This window comes from Bos taurus, chromosome 13 (genome assembly GCF_002263795.3).
Source record: "Bos taurus isolate L1 Dominette 01449 registration number 42190680 breed Hereford chromosome 13, ARS-UCD2.0, whole genome shotgun sequence".
Taxonomy (NCBI): Eukaryota; Metazoa; Chordata; class Mammalia; order Artiodactyla; family Bovidae; genus Bos; species Bos taurus.
Window position 1 is genome coordinate 20,062,747 of NC_037340.1, and position 21,040 is coordinate 20,083,786.

The window sequence follows — 21,040 nt, forward strand, 5'->3', positions numbered from 1 at the left end:
AAAAATAAAGAGAGCACAATAAAACAGTTTAGAATATATTTGTATACAGCATCATTATATATTCTTTATGACTGTGTATAAAAAAAGCTGAAAAAGGAGGGATTAGGATTATAAAATCATACAAAGGGAACCATTATTAGAATGTTGTGTGTTTTCTGTAAATTTTCTTATTTTCTGGATGTTTAAAATATTTTATAGAATAAAATTTTAAAAACATATTACAAAAGTAATCTAAATAATTAGATATCTATTTTATTCTGTTATATCTTTTACCTTGATTGTCAACTTGTGAAAAATTGATCACGTTCATTGGGAATTTACTTCCTGCGATGTGCCCAGTAAAAAACTCTGTTTGATGTTGTGTGGACTTATCTTTGTCTTTAAATAAATTCACTCCTAATATAAAATTAAAAAAAAATTTCACAAAGACATTATAACTATTTGCATACTACTCCCCATCCTTCTCACATTAGTCTTCATTTTGGCACCTGTAAATTTTTCTTTCCACATATAAGTGGCCACTTTTCTATCACTCCAATTTCTATAAACAATTTCTTCATTTTCTCCTTTTTGTTGTTCTGTTTTCTTAGATAGCATCTCACTTAATTTCAAAATTTAATCCAATCACCTTTTATATTTATTTCTATATTTGATCTGTATTCTCCTTTCAGTACTTTTTCCTTTAACAATTTATATTGCTCAAATTTTATTCAGGGCATTTAATTATAAACTCCTCATTAATAAGTAAGTATAAAATAATTAACTAAATTAATTTCATTCTTAAGATGCATGATGTTTCAAATTGGATGTAAATGAGAGCAAATTCTTGGTGTGCCTAAGGCTGTTATTCAAAATTGAGAAGGATTAATAAGCAACACTGAAGTCAAAGTAATTGAAAGAACCTACATAAAAATACTCTGAAAATTAAAGACATGGAATAATGTCTTATCATAATATACCAAATTTATCACAGCAAAACAGAAAACAAATTTAACTTCTTAGTTCCTACAATTTCAGTTTTACACTTCTAGCTTTTTCTCAGTTAAAAGTTGTCAGTAAATAATTTTTATTTGATTATTTTTAACAGTTTTTTTTTCAGGAATAGAAGTGAGATTGTAACAAAATAAAGCATTCAAAAGTAAAGTTTCATAAATCTTGCTTTAAATGTTAAATTTCAGTGAAAACACATATTTTGGTGCTTTAATCTGAGGATTCAGCTACTTTCAAATTCTGGCTTTCAGCATCACTTTTACAAAAAGTTCATTCTTTCACCAAAGAGAAATGTATTTAACCCTGTTACTCCAGGACTAAAGCTATGTCTGTGAATTGTAAACTCAGCTAGAGAACTTCACTTTAGTAGAGATATAAATTTACACACAAGACTAATTATGTATAGAAATTGAATAAAATAACTGCTGTATTCCTATTCTTACACCACTTATCAACTAGCTTTTTTGCTTTTTCAGTTTCAAAGCAACACTCTTTACTAAGCCAGGAAGAAAGTGAGTAACAGTTTGAAATACTTAAACCAAGCATATTCTAAGGTCATTAGAGCGTTGGATTATATGAATTACTTTCCAAATGTATGAGCTTACAACTAAACAGTATCTAGGTAAATTTCCACTGACAGCAAATACAAGACTTTAATACTATTTAAAAGATGAAATTCATGAAGATTACTCCCCATTAATATTAACATACAGTTACTGCTGCTGCTGCTACTGCTGCTAAGTCGCTTCAGTCGTGTCCGACTCTGTGACACCCCATAGACGGCAGCCCACTAGGCTTCTCTGTCCCTGGGATTCTCCAGGCAAGAACACTGGAGTGGGTTGCCATTTCCTTCTCCAATGCATGAAAGTGAAAGTGAAGTCACTCAGTCGTGCCTGACCCTTAGCGTCCCCAGGGATTGCAGCCTCCCAGGTTCCTCCGTCCATGGGATTTTCCAGGCAAGAGTACTGGAGTGGGGTGCCATCGCCTTCTCTGACAGTTAGTGCTATCATTAGTTAAATCACAGAGAAGACATAAGCCATAAATATTAGACTTCACAAATTCTTGTTCTTACCAGGGTGACTTTTATGATGTGTCTTGATTTTACTAGTTTCTTTTTCACTTTCAACAGTATCTGTCATATATTCTTTATCAGTTGCTATAGATATAAAATAAATTTGAAAACACTTTCTAAGGTAACACTTAACACACATGTATATGTGTCTGTGTATGTAGTACTAAGTTACTTAAAACTTGTTATTATGGAAGACAATATAATATCTGCACTGCACAATCATAAAACATTAGAATTTGAAGGGCTCTTAGCAATCATATAAGCCTCATGATATAGAAGCTTAGAGATGTTTTGAGATTTGACTGAGAGCACATACCAAGAAAATACAAAATTGAGCACAAGTTGAGGCCCCATAATTCCTTAACCAGTGCTTTTTCTACATGATGCCATGTCTCACACAAACCTTAATCATCTCGGGGAGTTCATGTTAATGATATAACTGCCAAGTTTACACTAAGAGGACACTCATCCTTTAAGAATATACCTATGAGTGGAACATGGCATTTTCCCCCTGCTCACTGGTCAAGTTACAAACCATGGTCACAGAAAGTTACTACCAGGCAGAAATTCTCTGACTCTCTTAAGAGTGCTTTATGCCATTTTTAAGGTTATGTAAGTCCAGTAGACATTAATGATGCAGAAGAATAACAAGACACTCTGTGGTCTAAGAAAAACTGCCTATCAGGTTGTCTTACAATGTATACCTTTCCGCTGGGGAGGGGGAAGTGGGTAAATCTGCAGCAGTACCAGCACCGGGACTGCATCCCACTCCCTTTGAGTTTTTGTGTGATTTGAAGATTTGGCAGGATTTAGTAACTACAAACTAGGTCAAAGGAGAGGAAACTGCATGAAAGTTATTAAACAAAAATTCATATTGAGAAAGTGAAAGTAGGACTGGTGGCTTGGGTCAAATAATGTGTCCAATGTTTTGTGAATGGAAGGTGGTTCCAAAGAACACATACTGAAAGTTGGAAACCTATCCTGAACCTGAAACCATAAGGGGGATCTTACTATTAATACTTTGTTGTAATGGCTGAGAGCAGGAGAAAGTGTTAAAGTGTTAGAGGAGATATAACTGAGGCTCTCTGGTTTTCTGCCTCCCTTAATATCACACTAAAGATCAAGGATTGGTATGTCAAACACCCTTACACCAAGAAAAGGGGAAACAAGTGTAAACTATGAACTATGTAACAAGACTATAGCTCTCTACTTCACCTGAGATACTGAAAATATGCTTGGTATTTTAATTGTATATGGGGAATTAATAAGCAATGCAATAACTATCTGGTAAGTCTTTAAATCCCATTCATAAACTAGACTTTTTGCTTTTCCGAATACAAAGCAACTAGCCTGAAAAAAAAAAAAAAAAAAAAAGAGTAGCATTTGAAATGCTTTCATTAAGTATATTCCAAGCTCACTATACCACTGAAATTTTGAGGATCACTTTTTAAAAGAAGGAGCTCTGAAATTTTAAATATGTAACTAATTTTCCATTGATAATAGCTGCTGGAGTTCCAGCAGTTCTAACTTTAGAAGGGAATTTATGAAGATACTGTATCCTGTAATAACAGCATATAGGTACTATAATCAGACTCAAACTCAAACTCTGGAAAAGATAAATAAGCTAGAATAGACCTGCAATATTCTTACTTTTACCAGGATGACTCTTGGATTGTGTCTTGATATCACTCTTTAGCATACTTCTTCCAACAGCATTTGGGAAGTGCTCTGTATCAGTGTCTATAGAAATAAACAGTTTCAAAACACTTTCATAAGATAAACATCAACATGTAGTTGTGTGAGTTTGTGTGTAATATTCCTTTAATTAGCATTTTATTATAGAAGAAGAATTATAATGAAATGTCTTACTTACAGAATCGAAATACCTTAGAATTGGGAGAGTCATTGGCAACCATATAAGCTTCATTATATGTACCTTAGAAATGTTTATTAGTTTGACTAAGACCACATAGCCAAGTAGTGATAAAAGTGATTCACAGACTGATGCCTCATTATTCTTTAATTAGGGCTTTTTTCCATAAAACACAGTCTTTTTGCAAATTTAAGTCATCCTAGAGACTTTATCTTAATTAATGTAACTTTTCATTACATTAAAACTACATTGTATACGTTAAAACTACATTCATATGGTAAGAATTATACCTGGTAAGGCCAGACATGACATTTTTTTTTTCCTGGGCCAAGTTGCCTGGAAAAAATGATGGGCATCACAGTCACAGAATGTTACTGTGAGGCAGAAATTCTTTGACTTTGTCCAGGAATATTTTAATTCCTTTTTTTTTTTGAAGAAGGTCAGCATTTTAATTTGATTTAAGTGGCATGTCTAAAATATTCCTCCCCCTTTTCCTTTCCTTCTACTAGAATATTTTTTTTAATTTATTTTTTAACTTTACAATATTAATATTGTATTGGTTTTTGTATAGAACAGTCTTTAATTCCTTTTTTAAAGGTTATACAAGTCATGGACATAAATTTGAGCAAACTGTGGGAGGTAGTGAAGGAAAGGAAAGCATGGCATGCTGCAGTCCACAGGGTAGCAAAGAGTTGGACACAACTTAGCGACCAAATGACAACAACTATAAATCAAAAGATAACACTGATGGAAAAGTTAACAAGTAATCTGTAGACTGGCACTTTATCCCAGATCTTTTACTTGGGGAAAAGGAAATGGGTAGTTTGCATGAATATGAGCATTGGTATTATACCTCTTTCCATTTGAGTCTTTGTGTGATTTTCACTTTTTGATGGATTCAGAAGCAATGATATAGTTTCAATGACAGAAAAAATTTTATTTAAAATAATTTTATATTGTAAAATAAATAATTAGAATTGGTGACTTTGGGTCACCTATTAGGTAAAGATTTTGGTGGGAGGGAGAAGGGTTCAGGATGGGGAACACATGTATACCTGTGGCAGATTCATGTTGATATATGGCAAAACCAATACAATATTATAAAGTTAAAAATAAAATGAAATTAAAAAAAAAGATTTTGGTGGGCAAAATTTGGTTCTAATATAGCATATAAGTGAAGGTGGAAACTGTCATATCCAGAATTTATAAACCAGAAGTCCTGCTTTGGAGAAATGACTGAGCCCATGAATGTTTCAAGCGTGTGCTATCAAGCTGTGTGTGAGGCAGCACAAATTTATCACCACTGCAATCTAAACAGAGGTGAAGACCATGGGGCATCATTACTAAAACCAAAGACACATTAAATTGAGCATTTGTGAAAGTCATGTGTGCTATGGCAACACATAACACATAAAAAGATTAGCAGACTCTAGCTGCTGATGTTTCTCCAACAGAAAAAAAATTAGAAGAACTGATTCATTTGATTTGAAAAAGCAAAGGCTTCTTAGGTAAGCAGGGAGGCAATGGGAATAACCTTTGAGGACAGATTGGGTTAAACACTGGAAGCATAAATGATATGTGGTAAAGAAGCCTAATTTATTCAGAGCCACAATTTTCCTTCTTCACAACATCTTCCCATTGCTTTTAAGTATTTAAAGGAAAGTCCTATCCTGCTTGGAGTTTACTAAACTGTTTTTGTAAAGTTTAACATACAATATGCCTATTTTAAACGTGCAATCAATGGTTATTAATATATTTATAGAATGTGTAACAATCGCCATAGTCAATTTTAGAATCAACTTCAGAGTCATACTAATTAAATTGTAGGAAAATGCAGAAGCATGACTGACATATAGTTTTATTCCCTTATCCCCATTTTTGTGCTACTGAATTACATGTTACATGTATAAAATTAAAGATATTGTTAAAATTGTTCTTACAATTATTTCTTTATGAACCTATATAATTTTTAAAGAATCTGAGAGACAAAATTAGAGCAAGTTTAGTATGAATATGTAGTGTTTGTTCTATTAGCTACCATCTAGTGTTATTCACATAATTTTCAGCCATCTTTTCAAATATTTTTACTGCACTCTCTCTCTTCTAGTATTTCCCATTACCTTAAATTCACTGTTTCTTTCTTCGGACTCTTCCCTTAGGCAGTATTCAATCTCTTCCCTTAGGCAGTATTTTCATTTCATTTATTGTATATTTCAACCACATTTGGTTCTTCTACATTTTTATTTTTAGATGATAATATCTAGTTGATGAAATATTTTCATCATATCTTTGTTTTCTTAAAACAAAATTTCCTTTTTCTATTTATAATAACTATTAGGTCATCACTGTCTGCTAAATCCAACATCCAAGACTCTCACAAGCATATTGCATGGGTCACAATTTACTATTTCCTTGCATGTCTTAATTTTTTTTTTTTGCTAATAACTGGACATTTTCGGGGCTTCCAGGGTGCCACTAGTGGTAAAGAACCTGCCTGCCAATGCAGGAAACATGAGAGATGTGGGTTCGATCCCTGGGTTGGGAAGATCCCCTGGAGAAAGGCATGGCAACCCACTCCAGTATTCTTGCCTGGAGAATTCCATGGACAGAGGAACCTGGCAGGCTATAGTCCATGCAGTCGGACATGACTAAAGTGACTTAGTATGGACATTTTAGATAATATATCATAGTATAGTATTTCTGGATTCTAATTTGTTTCCCTATACAAGGCTTGTTGTTTAGTGTGTTCGCTTGCTTGTTTGCTTGTTTATTTACAGTGATTTCTCAGAAGTGTCTTATTAATGTCTCTTTTCTCCTGAGGTGTGAAGCCTCACCCATTGGTCCTCAGAGGGCACATCCTCAGGCATGCACACAATCGTCTCTTGGTGTTTGTAGTTACAGGGTTCTGTTCGAATGTCTGTTTTCCTTTTATCTCTAGATGTCTTCTTTCAATATCACAGAAAACACCATAAAGAAATGTGTGTAATGCTGTTGCTGCTGCTGCTGCTGCTGCTAAGTCACTTCAGTTGTGTCCGACTCTGTGCGACCCCATAGATGGCAGCCCACCAGGCTTTCCCGTCTCTGGGATCCTCCAGGCAAGAATACTGGAGTGGGTTGCCACTTCCTTCTCCAATGCATGAAAGTGAAAAGTGAAAGTGAAGTCGCTCAGTCGTATCCGACTCTTCTCGACCCCATGGACTGCAGCTTACCAGGTTCCTCTGTCCATGGGATTTTCCAGGCAAGAGTACTGGAGTGGGGTGCCATTGCCTTCTCCTGTAATGCTGTTACTACAGGTCTAATAAAGAGGGAATTGATAACCACTGAGATGTTATATTCTTATCACATTCCTTAGCTAGCCTTTCTGCACTTGCAAATTCAAGAGAAATGTCTACCTAAGCTGAAAACAGAAAGTGAATAGAATATAATTGGGCATATTTTTCACCAAGTATATGCTAAGTTTATTAAAGGACTGGTTTTTATGATTTACATCCTAAGTGAATGAGTTCTACCATTAATAATATGTAGATAGTTTTACATTGATATTTAATATTGAATTTAAGGAAAAAATTCTTGAAAATTTCAGCCCATGTAATATTAAAACATAGATACTGATGTTATTCATGACTCTTGTTTAAATATCTCTAGAGAAGATAAGTAAACCTGAAATCTTAGATTTGTAAAATTTCTATTCTTACCAGGGAGATTGCTTGATTGTGTCCTGAACTGTCCCTTTATTACACCTCTTCCAGTTTTACCTGTCAAGCCTTGTATATTAGTCCCTGTAGAAAAGAACAAATTTCAAAACACTTTACAAGGTAACTATTTACATAGAAACATGTGTGTGCGTTTGCATGTGTGTGTTTGTGCACATGTGTGTGTGTATTGCTGTTATGAAAGATGAGTTATATTGAAATGTCTGGTTTGGAGAATCACAAAACCTTAAATTAGAACAGATGAAGCAATTATTAGTATGTAAGTTACATTATATTGAAGTTTAGATATATTTAGGATATGACTAAAATCAAACATTCAGGGAATGACAAATGGATGTACCACTTTGTGCCTAACCGGTGCCTCTTCTATAATCCTTTTACCAGTATCTTTTCTTTAACCATGTTTAATTCCTTAACCAGTGATTTTTCTATACAATGCTCTCTTTTACACAAGCTGAAATCATTCCAGAGAATTTATGATAGTAATATAATTTCCAAGTTCATATCAAAAGTACAGTTACTCTGTAAGGATGCTCCCAATGAGGCACAACTTCACATTTTTTTCCCCATCAAGACAAGATATAAACAAGAGTCTTCTTAGTCATAGAAACTTACCATGAGTCAGAAATTCTTTGACTTACCCAGGAAAATTTTAATTCCCTTTTAGGCTGCTGCTGCTGCTGCTGCTGCTGCTAAGTCGCTTCAGTCATGTCCGACTCTGTGCGACCCCATAGACGGCAGCCCAACAGGCTTCCCCATCCCTGGGATTCTCCAGGCAAGAACACTGGAGTGGGTTGCCATTTCCTTCTCCAATGCATGAAAGTGAAAAGTGAAAGTGAAGTTGCTCAGTCATGTCCGATTCTAGTGACCCCATGGACTGCAGCCTACCAGGCTCCTCTGTCCATGGGATTTTCCAGGCAAAAGTACTGGAGTGGGGTGCCATTGCCTTCTCCCCCTCTTAGGCTACATAACTGTAAATCATGTGGGTATCACTGACTTAAAAAAAAGTGCCTCTGGGATTCCTTGGGCATATACATTTCATGTCTTGCCAGGAGGAAATGGCAATATTTGTACCAGAACCAGGACTCTGATAGGATCCATTTCCATTTGAATTTTTATGTGGTCTAAAGTTTTTGCTATAATTGACAGCAATTAACTAAGATTGGATGACATAAAAATACATGAAAGTTAGTTTAAAGATATTCACACTGAGAAAGGGATAATGAGGATTGGGAACCTAAAGGGCATGCATGCAGTTGCATTTTGATGCTAGTGGTTTTAACAGGGCTCTATTTGAATGCCTGTTTCCCTGGATCAAAAGGTTAGTGCATGAAAGTTGGTTCCAGTTGAGCATGTAAATGTAGTTGGAAACCTGTCATAATTCTGACGCTGTCCAGTAGAAGACCACTTTGAAAAAAGGGCTGAGCCCATGCATAAATGCAAAAGGTAGCATTATGATTTTGGTAGCCCAAGTGTACTACAGAGAAGATACCTCCTGGAACATCAATAACAAAATGAACAAAAGTGAATCAGATTGGCTATGTAAGTCTTCAATAAATAATACTTAGTGGGAGTAATAAAATTTATAGTCACACAAAATTAGGGATTAGCGTATATATTTTAGCCACTTTCATCTTCCTCCAATTAATTAATAAGGAGAATGGAATCATTTGACTCAAGAAAGCAGAGGATCCTCAGATAAGCTGGGAGCCAATGAGAACAGCATTTGATCTCATTGTTGTTCAGTCATTAAGTCATGTCTGACTCTTTGTGACCCCATGGACTGCACCATGTCAGGCCTCCCTATCCCTCACTGTCTCCCAGAGTTTGCCCAAGTTCATGTCCACTGAGTCAGTAATGCTATCCAACCATCTCATCCTCTGCTGCCCTCTTATTTTGCTTTCAATCTTTCCCAGCATCAGGATCTTTTTCAATGAGTTGGCTCTTCACATCAGGTGGCCAGAGAATTGGAACTTCAGCATCAGTCCTTCCAGTGAGTATTCAGGGTTGATTTCCTTCAGGATTTGATATGGTATATTACCACATATATATGGAATCTAGAAAAATGGTACTGATGAACCTGTTTCCAGGGCAGGCATAGAGATGCAGACATAGAGAACAGACTTGCGGACGTAGTGGGGGAAGGAGAGGGTGGGGCAAACTGACAGAGCAGCACTGAAATACACCACACTACTGTGTGCAAAATAGATAGCTAGGGGATAACTGCTGTCTAAAAAGGGACTCAGATTGGTACTCTATGACAACCTAGAGGGGTGGGATGGGGATGAAGGGGAGGGAGGCTCAACAGGGAGGGGATATATGTATACTTATGGCTGATTCACAGTGCTATACAGGAGAAACCAACAAAACATTGCAAAGCAATTATCCTCCAATTTAAAAAAAGAATAGCATTTGAGGGAGGATTGAGTTTAAGCGCTAGGAATTAAAAGGTTTGCACTAGAAAAGTCTTTGAAATTTCTCAAAGGAAAAGAAATTTAACAAGGCAAAATGGTTGTCTGAGGAGATTGTCTTACAAATAGCTGAGAAAAGAAGAGAAGCAAAAGCAAAGGAGAAAGGGAGAGATATACCCAACTGAATGCAGAGTTCCAAAGAACAGCAAGGAGAGATAAGAAAGTCTTAAGTAAACAATGCCAAGAAACAGGAAAACAATAGAATGGGAAAGACTAGAGATCTCTTCAAGAAAATTAGAGATGCCCAGGGAACATGTCATTCAAAGATGGGCACAATAAAGGACAGAAATAGTAAGGACCTAAGAAATAGAAGAGATTAAAAAGAGGTGGCAAGAATACACAGATATTCTACAAAAAAAGGTTTGAATGACCCAGATAACCATGATGGTGTGGTCACTCAGCTAGAGCCAGACAACCTAGAGTGTGAAGTCAAGTGGGCCTTACTTTACTACAAAGAAAGCTACATGAAGTGATGGAATTTCAAAGAAATTACTATATGAAAGCTATATGAAGCTATACGAAGTGATGGAATTTCGGCTGAGCTATTAAAAATCTTAAAATGATGTCATTAAAGTGCTGCACTCAGTATGCCAGCAAATTTGGAAAACTCAGCAGTGGCCACAGGACTGGAAAAGGTCAGTTTTCATTCCAATTCCAAGGAAAGGCAATGCCAAAGAATGTTCAAACTACCTTACAACTGCACTTGTTTTACATGCTGGTGAGATAATGCTCAAAATCCTTCAAGTTAGGCTTCAACAGTATGTAAACCAAGAACTTTCAGATGTACAAGCTGGATTTTAAAAAGGCAGAGGAATCAGAGATCAAATCGCCATCCTAGATCACAGAAAAAGCAAGACAATTCCAGAAAACCATTTATTTCTGTTTCCTTGACTATGCTAAAGCCTTTGACTATATGGATCAGAACAAACTGGAAAATTCTTAAAGAGGTGGGAGTACCAGACCATCTTACCTGTCTCCTGAGAAACCTGTATGCAGGTTAAGAAGCAATAGTTAGAACTGGACATGGAACAACAGACTGGTTCAAAGTTGGGAAAGGGGTGTGTAAAGGCTGTATGTTGTCACCCCATTTATTTAACTTATATGCAGAGGACATCATTCAAAATGTCAGGCTGGAAGAATCACAAGCTGGAATCAAGACTGCTGGGAGAAATATCAACAACCTCAGATATGCACATGACACCACCCTTATGGCAGAAAGTGAAGAAGAACTAAAGAGCCTCTTGATGAAAGTGAAAGAGGAGGGTGAAAAAGCTGGCTTAAAACTCAACATTCAAAAACTAAGATCATGACATCTGGTCCTATCATTTCATGGCAAATAGATGGGGAAAAGATGGAAACAATGACAGATTTTATTTTCTTGGGCTTCAAAATCACTGCAGATAGTGACTGCAGCCATGAAATTAAAAGACACTTGCTCCTTGCAATAAAAGCTATGACAAACTTTGACAGTGTATTAAAAAGCAGAGGTATCATTTTGCTGTCAAAGGTCTGTATAGTCAAAGCTGTGTTTTTTCCAGTAGTCATGTATGGACGTGAGAGTTGGACCATAAAGAAGGCTGAGCACTGAAGAATTGATGCTTTCAAACTGTGGTGCTGGAGAAGACTCTTGAGAGTCCCTTGGACAGCAAGGAGATCAAACCAGTCAATCCTAAAGGAAATCTGTCCTGAATACTCATTGGAAGGACTGACACTGAAGCTGAAGCTCCAATACTTTGGCCACTTGATGCTAAGAGCAGACTCACTGGAAAAGACCCTGATGCTGGGAAAGACTGAAGGCAGGAGGAGAAGGGGGCAACGGAAGATGAGATGGTTTGATTCCATCACTGACTCAGTGTGGAAACTCAGTGAGTTTGAGCAAACTCCAGGAGATGGTGAAGTTCAGGGAAGCCTGGCATGCTACACCTCATGTGGTTGCAAAGACTTGGACATGACTTAGTGACTGAACAAGAACAGCATATATAACTTTTCCATATTTTTTATACTGCTCTATACAACTGTCTTTTAAGTCAATTAATAGAAGAACAGGAAATACTCTTTCATATTGTCTTTTAAAGCACGGAATTCTTTTTTTAAACTTTAACCCATTTCCTTCTGTTTTTTTGACATGAACTTATTCATGTGGTACCCATAAAGTACATTGGAAACATGTATTTGGTTTCACAAAGAAGGAGAAAAAAATGAAAAAATATGGTTGTTTATGGAAAGCTGCACAGGAGGAGAAAGACGATGGAACAAAAGAGGATGCCACCCAAGAGTCTTGCTCTTCAGACTACAGTATTTACATAGTAATGTAAATACAGTTTATACCTTGGCCATCAGGGCCACTCTAATTGCTTGAGTGTTTAGAACTTCAGAGCACTATTTTTGTTTCAAGTTTGTTTTCTGTTTCCCAAGTGAGACAACTTATTATTTCTTTTTGTTGTTGTTATTTTTTAAAACTTTATTTCAGTAAAATACATGCTTTCACTATTAAGATTTACACATAGTTAATGTTCTATTGACAGTATTGTTTCTTATTATTAAAGTAACATATGGTTAACTTTTAAAAATTCCACCTATGAGTGAAATCATATGGTATTTGTCTTTCTCTGTTTGGCTTACTTCACTGTATCACTGAATTTTTTATGGATCACTTTTGAATCAAATAAATTCTAAAATTAACAATATGCAGCTAATTTCCCACTGACAGTAATTGCTAGAATTCTAGTAATTATAGGAGGGAATTGATGACATTTTTTAATCCTATAATAATAGCATATAGGTGCTGTAGTCACTAAAGATGCAAAGTTAAATAAACTTCAGAGAAACTATTAATAAAAACAACAGGAAACAGACTCAAAATATTGTTCTTACCAAGATGGTTCTTGGGTTGTGTCTTGAATTCACTCTTCAAGAAATGTTTACCAATAATATCTGGGAATAGCTCTGCATCAGATGCTACAGAAATAAACAGTTTCAAGATACATTTGTAAGCTAAACATTAACATGTGTATGTTTGTGTGTTTGTGTGTGTGGAATATGTGTGTATTCTTATTAGATATTTTTATGATAGGAGAAGAATTATAATGAGATGCCTGGACTGCACACGTAATACCTTTAGAATTGGAAGTCTTATAAACCTCATTATATTGAGGCTCAGAAATGTTTAGTGATTTCACCAAGGCCATATATCTAGTAACAACAAACAAAATTGATCCATAGACTGATGCCTCATAGTTCCTTAACTGGGAACTTTTCCATAAAATATAAAGTCTTTCACAAATTTAAGTCACCCTAGAGACTTCATTTTTCACTTTTACTTAATAAATATAATCTTCTTGTGTATATTACAAAACATTCATATGGCAGGGATGTACCCGGTGAGGTGGGATATAACACTTTTTCATTTTTACATTTGGCAGTACATTCAACTTCTTTCCTCTTAGTTTCTGACTTTCAAATTTCATTTAGAGCATTTAGTTATAAATTTACCATTAATAAATAAGTATGAAATAACTAACAATTTTGTTATTAAATAGCAGGGCATTTTTAAATGAATGGATATAAAAGAAAGCACTTTTTGCTGTATCTAAGTTAATTATTCAAAACTGACAAGGATCTCTATTAATAAGCAACACTGAAGCAAAAATTAATTGAAAGAACATAACCCAAAATACTCTGAAGTAAAACACAAAACAAATTTAACTGCTTGGTTCAAACAATTTCACTTTTACACCACCAGCTTTTCCCCACTTAAAAGTTGTTGGAGTAAATAAGTTTTATTTGATTCATTTTTAACATTACTTTTTTTTGGAAATAAAAGTGAGAGTGTAATAAAATAAAGGAATCAAAAGCAAATAAATTTTGTTTCTTTTATAGTGATATTCCCTAGAAGGTTTTGTCTCTGCTTGCTCTTAATATTTTTATTCCCTGCTGCTGCTGCTGCTGCTGCTAAGTCGCTTCAGTCATGTCCGACTCTGTGCGACCCCATAGACAGCAGCCCACCAGGCTCCCCCGTCCCTGGGATTCTCCAGGCAACAACACTGGAATGGGTTGCCATTTCCTTCTCCAATGCATGAAAGTGAAAAGTCAAAGTGAAGTCACTCAGTCGTGTCCGACTCTTAGCGACCCCATGGACTGCAGCCTACCAGGCTCCTCCCTCAATGTGATTTGCCAGGCAAGAGTACTGGAGTGGGGTGCCATTGCCTTCTCCGTTGCAAGTCTAGTTTTCAGCATCAGTTCTGCAGAAAGTTCATGACCATAGGATTTCCTAAACCAAAGAGAAATGTATCTAACTCTGTTACTCCAAGACTAAAGCAGTGTTGTTGAATTGTAAACTCTGCTAGAGAACTCCACTTAGTAGAGATATGAATTTACATGCCAACTTAATTATGTAGAGGAAATTGGTAACCAATGAAGTAACTGTTATATTCCTTATCTCATCAACTGGCTTTTTTTGCTTTTTCCATGTTAAGCTAGCAATGAAAATGAATAGAAGGGCAGTTGGAAACACTGAAACCAAGCATATTCTAAAGTCATTAGAGCATAGGATTATACGGGTTACTTTGGTGGTGGTTTAGTCACTAAGTCATGTCCGACTCTTGTGACCCCATGGACAGTAGCCTGCCAGGCTCCTCTGTCCATGGGATTCTCCAGGTAAGCATACTGGAGTGGGGTGCTATTTCCTTCTCCAGGGGATCTTCCCAACCCAGGAATCAAACCCAGGTCTCCTGCACTGCAGGCAGATTCTTTACCAACTGAGCTATGAGGGAAGCCTATGGATTACTTTACAAATACTTAAAAACTAGTAACATTCAGCTAATTTTCCACTGATAGTAAATACTAGAGTTTAATTATTAGAGGGAATTCATAAGCATTTTTCCCTGTTAATAACAAAATATAGTTACTGTTGTCATTAATGGTTCATAGTTAATTAAATCCCAGAAAAGACATAAACCATAAGTATTACTTGAAAAACTGTTGTTCTTATCAATGTGATTCTTTGTGTCTTTGACCAATTACTTTTTCTCTTCTAACTGTATCTGTCATGCATTCTATATCAGTCTCTATAGATATAAAACAAATTTCAAAACACTTTTTAAGGTAACCACTAACACACATGTATGTCTATCATTGTATCTATGTGTAGTACTAAGTTAATTAGTATTTGTTATCACAGAAGAGAAATTATATGCCTGCACTGCATGGTCATAAAACATTAGAATTTGAAGGGCTCTTAGCAATCATATAAGCCTCATGAAACTTAAGAGATGTTTTGAGATTTGACTGAGAGCACATACCAAGAAAATACAAAATTGACTATAAGCTGAGGCCCCATAATTCCTTAACCAGTGCTTTTTCTACATGATGCCATGTCTCACACAAACCTTAATCATCTCGGGGAGTTCATGTTAATGATATAACTGCCAAGTTTACACTAAGAGGACACTCATCCTTTAAGAATATACCTATGAGTGGAACATGGCATTTTCCCCCTGCCCACTGGTCAAGTTACAAACCATGGTCACAGAAAGTTACTACCAGGCAGAAATTCTCTGACTCTCTTAAGAGTGCTTTATGCCATTTTTAAGGTTATGTAAGTCCAGTAGACATTAATGATGCAGAAGAATAACAAGACACTCTGTGGTCTAAGAAAAACTGCCTATCAGGTTGTCTTACAATGTATACCTTTCCGCTGGGGAGGGGGAAGTGGGTAAATCTGCAGCAGTACCAGCACCGGGACTGCATCCCACTCCCTTTGAGTTTTTGTGTGATTTGAAGATTTGGCAGGATTTAGTAACTACAAACTAGGTCAAAGGAGAGGAAACTGCATGAAAGTTATTAAACAAAAATTCATATTGAGAAAGTGAAAGTAGGACTGGTGGCTTGGGTCAAATAATGTGTCCAATGTTTTGTGAATGGAAGGTGGTTCCAAAGAACACATACTGAAAGTTGGAAACCTATCCTGAACCTGAAACCATAGGGGGATCTTACTATTAATACTTTGTTGTAATGGCTGAGAGCAGGAGAAAGTGTTAAAGGTCCTACAGAGGAGATATAACTGAGGCTCTCTGGTTTTTCTCCACCTGGTATAGGTTAAGAATGACAAGTACAGTTGATGCCTATATAAGCAAGGAAGCATTAAGAAGAGCATCTAATAGCAGAATTAAGGATGAGGGAAAAAAGGGTATGTGCTAGAGGAATCTGTAACCTAGTATGAATCACAATTTTCCTCCTTCACAATACTTTCTCACTGCTTAATTTATTTTTTACACCTACTTTTCCTGAAGTTCCTAGTACCTGATTCACACTTTGTTTCTTTGCCTGTCTCAAATTTTGGGGGATAAATACTGGGCATTCTAGATAATATAAGAAATCTAGATACTGAGTTCCCCTCCTCTTTGGAGGCTTGTTGTTGCTGTTTTCCTCATTATTTGTTTAGTGACTTGGCTGGAATATGTAAAAGTGTGAAAGTGTTAGTCACTCAGGCATGTCTGACTCTTTGTCACCCCAAGGACTTTAGCCCACCAGGCTCCTGTGTCCATAGGATTTCCTAGACAAGAATACTTGTGGGTAGCCATTCCCTTCTCCAGGGGATCTTTCCAACCCAGGGATCAAACCTGGGTTTTATGCATTGCAGGCAGATTCTTTACCATCTGAGCTACCAGGGAAGCATATATTCTGTTGTTGAGAAGTCTCCTTCTCTGCAGCATGAAGCTTCTAATGTTGCTCCTCTGGGAGCACAGACTTGGGCAAAGAGTTACCTTTGATGACAGCTGCTTTTCCTTGTGAGTATCTCTTTCCTTTACTTTTCTGTCAAGCTCTCTGCCTCCCTTAATATCACACCAAAGATCAAAGAGCAGTGTGTCAAATACCATTACACCAAGACAAGGGGCAGCAGTGTAAACTATGAGCTACACAACAAGACTAAAGATCTCTATTTCACCAGAGTTACTGAAACTGTGCCAGTATTTTAATTAATTAGAGGGAATTAGTAAGCAATGAAATCTCCATTTTAATTCCATTGATAAAACTAGCTTTTCTGCTTATGCAAATACAAAGCAGCTATCTTTCTAGCCTGAAAAAGAAAGTGAATAGTAATAACATTTCAAATGCTTCTGTCAAGCATATTCCAAACTTACCATAGCATTGAATTTCTAAGGATAAGTTTTAAGTGAATGAGTTCTAAAACTTATACTATGTAGCTAATTTTCTACTGTTAGTAACTGCTGGAATTCCACTAATAACAGGAGGGAAGGCAATGGCACCCCACTCCAGTACTCTTGCCTGGAAAATCCCATGGACAGAGGAGCCTGGTGGGCTGCAGTCCATGGGGTCGCTAAGAGTCGCACATGACTGAGCGACTTCACTTTCACTTTTCCCTTTCATGCACTGGAGAAGGAAATGGCAACCCACTTCAGTGTTGTTGCCTGGAGAATCCCAGGAATGGCGGAGCCTGGTGGGCTGCTGTCTATGGGGTCCCACAGAGTTGTTCACGATTGAAGCGACTTAGCAGCTAGCAGATGAAAACATTTCAGCCTGTAATAATAGCATATAGGCACTATACTCATTTAGATACAAATTTAAATTCCAGAGAAGATAAATAAAGCAGAAATAGACTTGAAATACTCTTGTTCTTACCAAGATGACTCTTGATTTCGCCCTTTAGAATATTTCTTCTAGTAGCTTCTGCATAGCGCTCTGTATGAGTCTCTATAAACAGTTTCAAAACATTTTTGTAAGGTATATATTAAAATGTGTTTCTCTCTCTGTGTAGTACTCCTTTAATTATGTTTTAATATTATAGAACAGACTTAAAATGAAATGTCTGGATTCTAGTATCACAGGACCTTAGAATTGGAAGGGCTGTAAGCAATCACATAAGCCTCATTATACTGAGGGTTTCTTCCTGCAATGCAGGAGATCCAGGTTTGATCCCTGGGTTGAGAAGATACCCTGGAGAAGGGAATGGCAACCCATTCCAGTATTCTTGCCTGGAGAATTCCATGGATGGAGAAGCCTACTGGGCTACAGTCCATGGGGTTGCAAACAATCAGACACAACCAAGTGACTAACACACAGAGAAATAATGATTTGACCAAGGCCACATTATCTAGGTAACAACAAAGCTGATCCATAAACTGATACTTCATAGTTCTTTAACCAGAGCTTTTTCCGTAAAATACAAACTTTTTGCAAACAAAAGTCATCCTAGAGAGTTTATCTTAATAAATAGTATGCACATTAAGAACACATTCACATGGTAAGGATATACCTGGTGATGTAGAAGATAACATTTTTCCCCAGGGTCAAGTTGCAAATGATAGGCATCATAGTCACAGGAAGTTACTGTGAGGCAGAAATTCTTTGGCTTGTCCAGGAATATTTTAATTCTTTTTTAAAAGGTTATATAGCTAAGTCAAGTAAGCATCAGTAATGGGAAAGAAAAACAAGTAATTTGTGGACAGAGATAAAATACTCTCCCAGGTTCTCTTAGCACATAGACCTTCTCCCGAGGAGGAGGAAATGGGACATTGCAGGAATTCGAGCATTGGTACTGCATCCATTTCCATTTGAGTCTTTACATGGTTTTTACTTTTTGCTGGATTCAGAAATGATGATCTATGTTCAGTATCAGAAAAAAATTATTTAAAAGAATTTTATATTGCAAGAGGAATAATCAGAATTGGTGACTCTCGGTCACCTGTTAGGTAAAGTCTTGGGTGGGCAAAATTTGGTTCTAATATAGCATGGAAGTGAAGCTTGAACTTGTTACATCCAGAACTTATACATTATAAGTCTTGCTTTGGAGAACTGGCTGAGCCCATGAATATTTAAAGTGTGCACTATTACTGAGGCAGCACAAATTTATCACCACTGCAATCTAAACAGAGATGAAGACCATGGGACATCATTACTAAAACTGAAGACATGCTGGATTGGGCAGAATAAATTTTAGTAATTAAGTTACAGCATTTGTGAAAGTAATGTGTACTATAGCAACATAGAACTGGAGAACATTAGCAGACATACTTTAGCTCTCTTCTCTGGTCTTTCTCCAAAGATAAAATTAGAAGAACTGATTCACTTGATTTGAGAAAGCAAAGGATTCTTAGGTAAGCAGGGAGGCAATAAATGATATAGAGTAGAGAAACCTAATCTATTAAGAGCCACAATTTTCTTCCTTCACAATATTCTCCCACTGCTTTTAAGTTTTTTTTTTTTTTAAATCCTACTCTGCTTGGAGTTTGTTGAACTATTTTTTTTTAATGTAACATGATCCATTTTAAATGTTAATTCTATGCTTATTTGTATATTCATAGAGCTGTGTAACAATCACAGTCAATTTTATAGTCTACTTTAGATTTATACTAAACAGATGAAATTCCAGGAAGATTTAGAAATTTTTTTCATATTCTACATATATAGTTCTCTTTATAACATAATTCTTACTATCTTTTCCCAATTTTATATATGAAGCATGTAAAAATAAATTCATTTATTTAAAATTGCTTTTAAATTATTTACATAATTGTGTGCTCTACCAAGAGAAGACAAAGCATGTATGTATACCGCTTATTATTTTAACTATAATATTTTTTTGGTGATTATTTAAAATGCCATTTTCTGCTCTTTAATCCCTCTGCTGTTCATGCTGTATTTCCATACTTGAAATTTTCTCATTCTTTCTTCTGACAGTGTAAAAATACTGAACATCTCTACTGATTTTTTAAAATTTCAGTTATACTTTCAACTCTGATTTTTATGTGTTCCTTTTCAAAATGATATATTTCTCTTTGTATATATTCCTTATTTGATAAAGAACTGTCATGAGATCTTCCTTCTCTTCTTAATAATGTTTACATTTAGTTCTTTGAAAATATATATACAATAACTTCTTTTTAGTTTTGTTATTTAAGTGCAATAGCTTGGATCCTCATAAGCAGTTTTTATTGTATTCATTTTTCCTTGTTATATGTCACATTTTACTGTTTTTTTTTTTTTGCATGACCCATAATTTTATGGTGAAAACTGAGTATTTTGGATATGCAATATAGCATCTCTGAATACTGACTTCCTTTTTCAAGGCATGTTATTATTATTTTCTTGCTTATATTCTTAGCTATCTGGCTGAAACATTTTACTGAAGTATTCCTTTGCAGTTTCAAGGCACAACTACTGCTCCTCAAGAGAAAAATTCTTGGATATAGTGGTTTTAGCAGTGGTGTCTTTTTTACATCTCTGTTATATGGTCTATCTCTTTTGATGTTATCAGTCAGTTCATTCAGCCACTCAGTTGTGTCCAGCTATTTGTGATCCCATGGACTGCAGCACGCTAGGTCTCCCTGTCCATCACCAACTACTGAAGCTTGCTCAAACTCATGTCCATTGAGTCGGTGATGCCATCCAACCATCTCATTCTCTGTCGTCCCGTTATCCTCCTGCCTTCAATCTTTCCCAGCATCAGGGTCTTTTCCAATGAGTCAGTTCTTCGCATCAGGTGGCCAAAGTATTGGAGTTTCAGCTTCAATATCAGTTCTTCCCCCAAAATTAAAGGGCAGTGTGTCTATCACTTTTACAGGAGTAAAGGCTGTAGCATAATCTCTGAACCACATAACACAACTGATGACCCTATCACAGATGAGAAGGCTAATATGCCTGATAGTTCCATCAAATAGAGAGAAATGGTAACCAATGAATTAACTCTGTGTTAAATTCACCTTGTTATTATCACATTCATCAAGAAGACTTTCTCCTTTTCTAAACTAGAAAGAGAGATTAGAATAGAATTAAATACACGTGAAGTGAAGTGGCTCAGTTGTGTCTGAGTCTTTGCAATCCCATTGACTGTAGCCTACCAGGCTCCACCATCCATGGAATCTTCCGGGCAGGAATACTGGAGTGGGTTGCCATTTTCTTC

The 21,040-nt window shown here is 36.1% G+C and overlaps 1 protein-coding gene across 12 annotated transcripts in view; it reads right to left on the reverse strand.

The window, feature by feature from the left end:
* Positions 1-21,040, reverse strand: part of CCDC7 (coiled-coil domain containing 7) — a 266,671-nt gene that overhangs the window by 23,353 nt on the left and 222,278 nt on the right. For 8 of the 12 annotated variants that reach the window (XM_059892902.1, XM_025000934.2, XM_025000939.2 and 5 more), the window contains 6 exons: positions 17,761-17,832; positions 12,994-13,077; positions 7,631-7,714; positions 3,713-3,802; positions 2,063-2,146; positions 274-396 (listed from right to left, as the gene is read on the reverse strand). In XM_059892902.1, the coding sequence (XP_059748885.1) occupies positions 274-396; positions 2,063-2,146; positions 3,713-3,802; positions 7,631-7,714; positions 12,994-13,077; positions 17,761-17,832 (537 nt within the window). Of the gene's footprint in view, positions 1-273; positions 397-2,062; positions 2,147-3,697; positions 3,803-7,630; positions 7,715-12,993; positions 13,078-17,760; positions 17,833-21,040 lie in introns of all 12 variants that reach the window. The other 4 variants (XM_025000938.2, XM_025000937.2, XM_025000936.2 and 1 more) reach the window with 3 other exon arrangements.